General features: G+C 45.2%; 1 protein-coding gene across 1 annotated transcript in view; it reads right to left on the bottom strand.

Annotated features, from left to right (window-relative positions):
* The window catches only part of AXIN1 (axin 1), a 68,859-nt gene that overhangs the window by 6,234 nt on the left and 51,621 nt on the right, over positions 1 to 11,004 (bottom strand). The window contains exons 7-8 of the mRNA XM_019540063.1: positions 9,315 to 9,560; positions 5,569 to 5,676 (exon numbers count right to left, since the gene is read on the bottom strand). Coding sequence (XP_019395608.1) covers positions 5,569 to 5,676; positions 9,315 to 9,560 — 354 coding nt within the window. The remainder of the gene's footprint in view (positions 1 to 5,568; positions 5,677 to 9,314; positions 9,561 to 11,004) is intronic.

Genomic DNA, 11,004 nt, shown 5'->3' on the forward strand with positions numbered 1-11,004 from the left:
CTCCTTTGGCATAATCTCATTTCCAGCATCAGATGAAGGAAAATTTACATATTAGCTACTGCCTCTGGTTTTGGGCCAGCAGCATAGGCCTGTCTCAAAAGATCCAAGGCCCACACAAACAAGGATGTCCTGGAGAGAAATCCTCAGATTCACAGCTTGTGGGTGAGGGACAGCGGCTGTACAGAGTTGGAAAAGCCTAAGGGGAAAGAGGCCTCTATCCAGGAGTGGACAGGGGAGAAGTCTGCACTGGCTAACCTGAGCTTGGCTGCTTGGAAGAAGAAAAAAATAAAGCTTTTAATGGTGCTGGACCCTGAAAGTAGGTTTTGCGTTTCTTTGGTAGCTGGCTTCAGAGGTGTAGCACACCAGGTCTGCGCCTGGGGCAGCTGCTGATGCGGAGGGCTGCACTGCCTTTGCTGTGCCAATTGTAGCAGAATGTTTTTGTACCCTCCACAAAGGCAGCACCTGGGATGGCTGTCCCAGTCCTTCCTCTCATCCCCCCCAGTTATGCATGTCAGGACATATCATGGAATAAGGTGTTCACAGCTCTCACAGACTGGTTAAGCCAGCCCCTAGGCTGCCTCTCTGAGAGCGCTGTGAACACCTTGTTCCACGATGTGCCCTTATATATACAGAGCTTGAAGCTGCCCTATTGTGCCAAGGGAGTAGGCAGACTCCAGCCAGGAGGCCACATTCTGCCTTGTGCTGAGTCAGCTCTAGCTCTGTCAGGACAACAGACAATCTGAGTGTGGACACAAGTTATGAACCTCTATTAATTGAGCTTTCCCAGTAGATACAGGATCAGGGAGAGACAAACCACTTACTGCTGCACAGAGCAATGCATCCGAAGTGGGGGTAATAAGTGACTGCCCTGGCTCTCTCGGCAACCGGGTTTCACACTGGGGCATGCTAACTGTTTCACAGGGTTTGCAGGATTCAGCTACCAGACAGGATGTTTTCCTGAGGACATACTGTTCCAGTCCTTCAATGGCCTCCTGACTGACAACTGGACATGCAGTTTATTAGGGAGGATTACTCCCTAATACATTATATTCAGTAGAATATAATGCCTTTGGCAAGTCTGGACACTTTCAGGGAGGATTTAGAACCCAGGGCAGGGCTTATTCCTGTAATGTGGGCAGTCCCCAACCCTCAATCATGCAGCCTAAGTCTGAGTGGGAATGGTGATACCAGAATCATCTTTGCCATTGGCTAGGGGCTGGACTCGATGATCTCCCGAGGTCCCTTCCAGCCCTAATGTCTATGAAATCTATGATCACTTATGAGAACAAAAATTGCCCTGCTGCAAAGTTTGGTTGAATTGCACATATCCAGTGTCCAATGTGGTTGGTTTATGGCCATTTCCAAGAAAATGCAGCCACCTAACAGAGGTAACAGGAAATACGGACTCATGGTGACACCAGGGCTGGGAGACAGGAGTTGGGGGGTTGACTCCGGGCTTTGCCAATGATTCATTGTGCAGTATACCTTTCATTAAGTCAAAGGACCTGTATGCCTGTCAGCCTGCAGGCATAGTTTGCCTGAGGCGCTGGTTTGCCTGGTGCGGGGAGTTATAAGGTCTAATGTTCTCAGTGTTTGTAAAGCACTCTTGGATACCTGGACTGTAGGAGCCAGACACAAGTCAAATGCCCTCAGGGTGTATTATTTACAAAGGCAGGCTCTCCCACTTTTGTAAGCACAAACTTGTGAACTGAACCCACTGCAGATAGCATACAGGGGTGCCAGCACAGATTGTACCCCTGCTATGCAGAACACAGAAGGGCGGCTAATGGCATTACTAAACAGGAGAGTTCGACCACAAGGTAGGGGAGATGTGGGTCTTAGCCACAGCGTATTTAAAAATACTCCCTCTGCAAGGCATTCTGGGGAGGAAAGGGTCCTTTCTGTATCATCACACAGCATGAGGAGAGGGATCAGAGATTCCCATAAGTCCAGGGACTTGGAGGAGGTGGGTCTTGGAAGCAATCTCTTTGTCTCTTTTTGAGCAGGAGATCAGTCTGCCTACATGAGCACCAGAGTTACAGCAGAAAGCTTTAGCTGCACCAGGGTACAAGACAAATAATCTGTGCATGAAAAAAAGCAGACTGCACACCACTAAATCTTCCTACAAACCAGGTACTGCTACTGTAAGCATCATCAAGAGCAGGATATTCAGCATCAGCTAGGCAAGAGTAACCTTAGCCTGAAACCTGCAGTCATTCCTTTAGTGGAGGACACTGAAGGAAAGGAAATTTCCTCTGCATATGAGCCACAGCAACCATTTCTGAACAGGGTCCAGAACTGAGCTCCTCTGGGATGCAAAGTCAGTGTGAGGACCACTGCAGTCAAGTCTGCAATGTAAACCGAAGCCAGTGCCAGCCTTGCTGAGCCAGTTCAGTACAGCATTTCATTAGTATTTATTGAACACTCATGGAAACAGGATTCTCTCTTTTGTTCTTATACAGGAAATTGTAGAACGTAGATGGAATTAAGATCAGCATTTGTTTCCTCTTTGCCAGTGTTAATTTTCAGTGGTTTTAAGGGCATTTGCAGAAGCAAACCCAAGAAATTCAGGTCACCTTAACACTGGGGCATTCCTTACTGACATTGGCTATTGTATTTTCCGGTAATTAAGATACACCCGTATATAAGATGTACCCTGCAAGAAAGGGATAAAATTGAGGAAAATAGTTTTTAATAAAATTTGATTGAATTTTGGTCAATTTTTAGTACAGTGATTTCAATTATTTTACAATCCATAGCTTCAGGGCTGGATGAGTTTGACACCCCTGCCACAGAGTATGGCACTGAGGTGCTGGATGACAGAGCCTAATCATAATAACTGCTAACAGCTCACCAACCATTTTATGTGGCAGACTTCAGAGCAGAAGCTGGCAGGCATTCTCTAGGTGTGGCAGCATACATTTTACAGCCTATTATTTCTTTAAATTCAAAAGTCTGTGCATTCTGTATTTACAGCCTGTGCTTCCAAGTGTTGAATTACATAGTGCTATGGTGTTACAGCAGTGTTGTCACTTTCCTTGTAGCCCTGTTCTGAAGGTGGATACATGTACCGGCAGCCCCTGCTTAACGCGGTTTCAATTAGCGCTATTTTGCTATAGCGCTAATTTAAAATTGATACCTAGTTTCACTGAGGGCTCAGAGTTTTGCTATAGCGCTCAGTGGAATCAGCAAGTTTTGGCAGGAAGGCGACAGCAGCAAGTGTGGTGAGGGAGTGTGGTTTTGCAGCCTGCTGGGAGCAAGGTGGGGTTTACAGCTAGCCAGGCATGTAGCAGGGACGCTGCAAACCCTCCTGCTCCCGGCTGGCTGCAAACTTCCACCCCGCTCCTGTGGGAAGCTCCACTGCCTGAGTTCACCAGCTGAAGCAGCAGCCCCGGCGAGGAGTGTGGGGCCAGCAAAGGCCTGCACCCAGGGTGGGGCAGCAGGAGTGCGGTCCCAGGCCAGGGCCAGGGCCAGCAGGGGCCCATGCCCAGAGTGGGGCAGTAGGAGTGCTGGTGCCCAGGATGGCATGTGGGGCTGGCAGGCTGAGGCAGTGGTGGTGAGAAGTGGTGAGTGGGGAGGAGGGGCATCAGCCGGTGGGGGCCCAGGGTGGAGCAGAAGGAATGCAGGCCCAGGCTGGCACGTGGGACTGGAGCGCCCACGGGCTAATGGGGAGAAGCGGCGGTGGCAAGAAGTGGCAGCAAGAAGCTGCGGTAACCAATTACCTATATTTACATTCATTCCTATGGGCAAATGGGTTTTGCTTAGCGCTCGGTTTTTCTGGAACCAGTTAAGAGCGCTATGTGGGGGTTGCCTGTAGTAGTATGAAGAATAATGCTACTTTGCACATCTCTAGTGCCTTTCATCCATGTCTCCACAAGCACGTCACAGACATTCAGAAAGTCTACAGAAATTCACCAGTTGGCATGTGTGATCTTTGCAAAGACAGATTTTTCTAAAAAATGCATATAAAAATACGTTTGGCAGCTTTAAAAACTATAAACAGTATACTGGAATAAAAGATGGTTTTGTATTTATATGACTGGAAAGCTGCTATAACAATGGAACTTGTCAAGCGCACGAGCTAATCACAATCATGCTACATCGGAAAAACCAAGACACTAACCTTTAAATACTGGCTCTCACACAGAGTGACTTTTTAATGCCATGCCTATGTAAATATGAACTCCAGAGCTGGGGAAAGTCCTTCTGCCACTTTCAAAACCATCTAAAGTTCAACTCAACAACTATGTACAACTCAGCAGCAATCATGGCAGTCCTTTCCTCGCTCCTAGGAAGAGGTGGTATTAGAATGCTGAGATGTTCCTAATCTTACTGTGTTTATGAAACAATCATGTACCTGGCAAGGGAAGTTGTATATAGGCAGCTCAAGAAGCTGTGAAAAAAGAGGCAGATTCTTCAAGCTCAAAAGGTCTTCCCAGAGCTACTAAAGCTCTCAGGGTTTCTCCTATCCCTGCCACAGAGCACAGGCTGCCCTTTAGCTAGAAAAATATTTTAAAAGTTGAATTATCCTTGGGAAAAAAGACATGCATTTAAATTAAATTTGGGCAAGCTTTGCTAACCTTGTGAGCCAAAAGTTAATGAGAGGTTTGGAAAACCTCAAATTCCCCACGGTTCTTTCAACCCCTCTAGAAAGAGTGATGACTAAAAGATGACTACTTATGTGCCAAGAAACCCAGACTGTGGTTTTGTGGTACAGAAATATGCATGTTACACACAGCATCCACCAAGTTCAATCCACTTTGTTCATGTCCATAATGCTGTTAAGTAAATAATCCCCTGTTCATCTTCTGTGAGATGGAAAAAGATTTGGTCTGTTCTAAGAACCTGAAACCTAAGAAACCCAGGCAAATGCCAGGAGTGTTGCCCACACCTGACAATTCACTGCTCCACCCCAGCAATAAGATTAAGGGGATTCCTTACTGGCAGTGGCTATTGTATTTTCTGGTACTCCAAGGTGCCTGGGGCTTGGAATCTTCCTCTGCCAGGTACATGGCTGTTACATAAATATGGTAAGATTAGGAATACCTCAGCCTTTTTACATCACCTCTTTCTAGGAGTGAGAAAAGAATGGCTGTGATTCTGTAAAGGATGGAGAAAGCACAGGAGGGGAACGGGTGCTTCTGAAGCTCTTTTTGAGTTAATCAAATTCTTTGCTAAAGCATATTCATCCTCCCCTCCAGGTGAACCAGCAGAACTGAATATTTATAGTGTACCCTCCTGAAGGACTAAATCTCTTTGATACCCATCTTACTCTGAGGGTTGGTCAAATCATACAATCCCTCTCTGCAGAAAAAGAAGGAGAAATGCTAATGTAATGGAAATGAGCTCAGATGTTAAGCACTGACATGAAAATATTCACTTCCTTCCCAAATGCAGACATAGGCTGCTAATGGCTGGGAGCTACAGCTGCTTATAGGTGGGAGCCCTAGCTAAGTCTTTGGGGATCACCAAATTTTGTCGTAAGTCAAAGCAGCATGTGCTGCTAGTAGTGGAATCTACAGACAGACTACAGTTTACAGAGAACACATGAAGAGTAGTGGCACATACTCAGACTTGGAGAGATCCATGTTGGAGACAGCTGGTACCACATTCAGCATTGGAATACAAGCTGGTCTGACAGAAGTGCGACCACGCTGGATAACCTCTTGAACATACCTAAAGAACAATCTCAGAAATTAGACAGGGTTGGCTAACCATCTCTATTGTCAGGCTGCAGCACAATACAGATTTTAATAAGGTGGTTGCAGCATCTCAGTCACTGGGTTGAGTAGGAAAAAACATGTCCCATTATTTCCACCTCCCTGGTAGCAGGAAGGACAGGAGTTCAAAAATCAGCTCTTCACAACAAGATACACCTATGTGTATTTTAAATCAATCAAATGGCCCTAAGTCATAGACATGCATTGAACAAGTTTTTGAAGTAGACAGTCCCTCTGTTAGTGTATTATCACCCTTCCCATAGATGCATATACTCCAGAGGAATCTACTCTTTTGCCAGTTTGGCTGCTTGACCTGGTTTTGAATAAAAATGGTTTCCTGATGGGAGACTGATAATGCTACACAGAACTGCCATATTGGTCAGATGGATGCTTTTCCTATCTCACCTCTATAATACAGTTTGGCACAGTTACACAGATCTCTCAGCTTGGATGGTAACAGTTTCAGTTGCAAATAAGCCTTACACACAGATGTTATTAAAACAACTTGGTGGTGTGATTAAGCACTCACATAAAAGGTTGACAGCTGACTAGAAAGGAAAGGTTTGAACAAAATGCCTTGCAGAGAGCACTCAGCTCTGTGGAAGTAATCCTGATAAAGAAGCAGCCCAGGGTACTTGGCTCCTGCATGTGCCCCACAAGACCTTGAAACAACAAGATATTTCCTTCAAACCCTCTGTGAGCAGTGATCACATTGCATCTGCCTAGTTTGCAAGTGATTCCAGTGATAGTAAAACAAGATCAAAATGTTATCAAACTGGAGGAAGCAAATCTATCAGGTGCAACTGATGTGCACATAATGCACTTTCCCTTTGAAACTGCTGAGTACTTTATTTCTAACAAGCTGAGGTTGGACTGAAAATGGCTATTCAAGTGCACCTTCCAATACAGTTGGGGACTGTTCCATTGCTGCCTTGTTCACTAGCTCTCTGCCATTCCGAGGAAAAAACTCACATGCCAAATATTTGTCCAATTGTGCCAACATTAAATGTTCTGCTGGATTGTTTAAAAAGATAAAGTGTGAACAACTCCAAAAGAACCCTCCCACAATGGATACTTACTATCAGCTTGTTGTTCTAACTTGGATTTGGTACCTAAGCCATTTTGTAAGGCCTTGTAAAAGAGCAGAGTAAACATTACTACTGGTGCAAGATGCAGCTAATCAACTAACCCAAAGTCTGGTTCTCTGCCCTCATCATGGCTTCATTCATTACAGACTAATTGCATACCAAAATACCTGCTGGAGAGCTAGGTGCTTTAATAAACTATATGTTTATTACTTGAAAACACTTTTAATCTTAAGTGCTGGTAGAAACTATCACCTACCAAAGGATTTTTAACATCTAACGGGGAATGTAAACAAAACAAACTACCTGAGGGAAACAGTGGGTCACAGTGTATGTGACACTAAGCATTTCTGCTGCCTTCCGAACACCTTACAATCATGCATGTACTTCCTAGAATAAAGCCTCCTCTCCCTACCCCCCCGACTCATTGTATATAGAGAAAAAGGCTGATTTTTTGCAAGCAAAGTATCAGTATTGGTATCAGTCTTGGCCACTGGTACAGACAAAATGGCCTGCTGTTGTACTTTGCTTTTTTTCCAGAGACAAAACTCAGTGGGGGCCAGCGTGTTGCTGGTTCAGACAGAATTCACTCTCATTTACAAGCAGCTTGTTTTTAGGATTAAGGATAGAAGACAAGTGACGACTCTTCTGACTTCCTGGGTATTTATCAAAGAAGCAGGGGGTGGGTAACTGGTAAATGTGTATGGTACAAGGCATTTTGAATGGGGAAATGAACCTTCCCAGAGACATACAAAACTTGAGGACCCTTTGAAAAGCCACACAGCCAGCATCTTGTACTCCTGCTTTTCTTCTGAGGGGAGGGGGCCTGTGTTCTTCAGTTACCCTGGTTCCTTTTTGTTTTCCTCCCTGCATTGTTCCCCTAACCTGAGACACTAGCCTTCTGTGAAGTCTGGCAACTCCAGGCACCATTACAGGATTTCATAGATTTCAAAGACATTAGGGCTGAAGGGACCTCGGAAGATCGAGTCCAGCCCCCTACCCCAGGGGCAGGAAGTCAGCTGGGGTCATAGGATCCCAGCAAGATTAACATTCAAATTTTTCTTAAAGGCGTTCAAAGTAGGTGCTTGAACCACCTCCGATGGCAGGCTATTCCAGACCTTGAGGGCTCGGACATGACTGAAATGGTCTTGCAGGAGTTTAGAACCGTTCAACCTTGTCATCCCTTGGGGTGCTCTGGTGAACAAATGTTCCCCCAGATACTGGTGGTCACCCCTGATAAAATTATAGGCGGCCATCAGATCACCCCTGAACCTGCGCTTTTCCAGGCTGAAGAGTCCCATGGCTCTCGGACTGTTGTCGTAAGGTCTGTTTTCCTGACCTCTGATCACGCATGTGGCTTTTCTCTGGACTCTCTCAAGTTTCTCCACATCCTTTTTGAATTGTGGAGCCCAAAACTGGACGCAGTACTCCAGCTGCGGCCTCATCAAGGCCGAGTACAATGGGATAATGACGTCTTGGGATTTGTTCGAGAAGGATCTGTGGATGCAAGCCAGCGTTTTGCTCGCTTTACTAGCCGCAGCATCACATTGAAGGCTAGTGTTTGTAAGTAGTCAGCCTCTGAGGTTTATAGCAGCATTCTAGATATATCAAAGTATATGAGTGATTGTATGCAACCTCCATTGTAAAAGGAAGCGATCATGGCAATGAAGATCTTTAAGCTACGCCTTTCATCTGAGAAGTTTAACATGCTTCATACCTCCTCTTCAAGGTAATGCAGGGACAGAACTATTATCCCTGTGTCACAGGCGAGTAATCTGAGTGGTAAAGTGACTTGGTTGTGAATTGTACAAGTGCAAGAGCAGAATTAGAACCCAAGATTTCTGACTCCCCCTAGTCTACTCTCATCACCAGAACAATCTCTGCTACTTTGGCTTCTAAAATCATGAGGAATATATTAAGTACCAATCATCTTACTGCTTCCAATTTGAAATAATCACTTCTCAGTGTAGTACATGTGTCTGGGGTTCCAAGGCACCACACCAAATAAGGACCATTAAAACCAGCTTACTGGCACAATGGACAAGTTAAAAACAAATGAGCTCTCCTATGCAGGAGTTGGTGAACCTTACATGTGCCTGGCCCAAGTAGGGCTCCAGGGACTGCTTGCACAGCTCCTCTCCATCTATCAGGGTTGGACTTTGCTTTTTTATGCTTTCAACACAAACTACACCACAGAGGGAAGCAACCATGATCCCTCCATTTATAGGACACACTTCTGAGTCTTGGGCAGTTTTTGTATCCATCACTCCTTAGTCACTGTTCTGCTTCCTGGGAGCTGTTAGGCTTTGTGCACTGGCGGGTATAGTGTGAAGAGATCTAGGGCTTGCTCCCACTTCGCACAGTCTTTTTGTTCATTGAATCCTGAAAACTACAGTTGGAATAATGGAATAGAGAAGAGACAACCTGTTCTTAGCTTCATGGTAGTGCTTGTGGGATATCCTCCCTCACCATGGCCCTTCTCCAACCTCATCAGACCAAACCACCTTACCTCTGTTTGGGGGGCAGTTTTCCAGCCCTTTTCTCTTCTTCTTCCAGCCGCCTGCGGGCTTCTTCCAGCTGGGTCAGAGGGTTGGGTGCTGGGTTAGGCGGCATGGTAGGATCTTGAATGAAGGGGTGAGAAGGCTGGACTACATTCCGAAGCTGGGCACTGACCCATGGGTGTACAGCAACAGGTCGCTCAATGGAGAGGGGTCTGGCCATCTCATGAGCCAGCTGCTTCTTAGCACCTGAAGAGCTACACACACACAAACACAAGCATTTTACATAGGTAGCCACATACCTTTACACACTGAGTTCCACATCAGAAAGGGCTCCCAGAAATCCATCATCTAGATCTGGGGCACTTGGCAATTATCAGGCTGCACTGTGGAAACTCTCTGCAGTAGTGCCTTCCAACAAGGCAGAATATGGAAGTCCATACAATCCAATGCGGCTCAAGTGAGCATTTAGGGGGCAGAGTATCCAACAGAGCTGGAATTGAGTTAGGATCCCATGATAAACTCACTACTGTCTGCAAGAAGGCCCTGAGGTTACAATGATAGCACAACCTTCATCTGAGCTCTTTTAGAAAGCACTCTCTGAAAAGCAGTCTGGATAGTGCTTGTTGAGTTTACTTGGATAAGTGAAACAACTGTATTGAACTTAACAGTAAAGACATAATTTGTCTTAAATAAAGCTTAAAAGAGAACAGTATACATATACAGCATTGTTGGTTACAAGCTATAGAACTGTAATCAAACTGTGGAGTAGAGGTGAAATACTGAATTAAATAAACCCTAAAAAGTGAACTCAATAAAAATGCTGTCATTTGGCAATAGAAGAGGATTTCTGTATGTTCTTTATAATTCACACCGCAGTGTACAGCACAGGCAACCACTGCCTAATGCTGTTTCACTTAGTGCTATTTTGCTATAGCACTCACTTGAAATTCATATCTGATTTCACTTAGTGCTCAGTGAGTTTCGTTATAATGTTCATGGTTGCCATCTTGGGTCATTAAAAACAACTGCAGTCACCACTTGGGTCATCAAATATTTTCGGTTTTGCTTAACACTCGTTTTGCTTAACATCTGGTTTTTCAGGAACCAATTACAAGTGCTAAGTGGGTGTTGCCTGTACATAAAACCAACAGGAGGTATTCTCCTCCTCCCACCCACCCCCACCTTGCAAAATTCACTTAGAAGGATTCTACAAAACACACCATGGTACATGATGATAAAATTTCCAAGCTGTAAGTCACACTTACGAACTATTTACTGGCACTTCCATAAGCATTAAGTGCTGCAAAGTAGTAAATGTCCTTTTCAAGAAGCACAGTGACTTAAAATCGGATACTCAAGCTTTCTATGACCTTGGCACTCAGAGTCTTACTAGCCTTCTGTGAAGTCTGGCAACTCCAGGCACCATTACAGGATTTCATAGACATTAGGGCTGAAGGGACCTCGGAAGATCATCGAGTCAAGCCCCCTACCCCAGGGGCAGGAAGTCAGCAGGGGTCATAGGATCCCAGCAAGATTAACATTCAAATTTTTCTTAAAGGCGTTCAAAGTAGGTGCTTGAACCACCTCCGATGGCAGGCTATTCCAGACCTTGAGGGCTCGGACATGACTGAAATGGTCTTGCAGGAGTTTAGAACTGTTCGACCTTGTCATCCCTTGGGGTGCTCTGGTGAACAAATG

This window comes from Crocodylus porosus, unplaced genomic scaffold, assembly GCF_001723895.1.
Source record: "Crocodylus porosus isolate Cpor-Errol unplaced genomic scaffold, CroPor_comp1, whole genome shotgun sequence".
Lineage (NCBI taxonomy): Eukaryota > Metazoa > Chordata > Crocodylia > Crocodylidae > Crocodylus > Crocodylus porosus.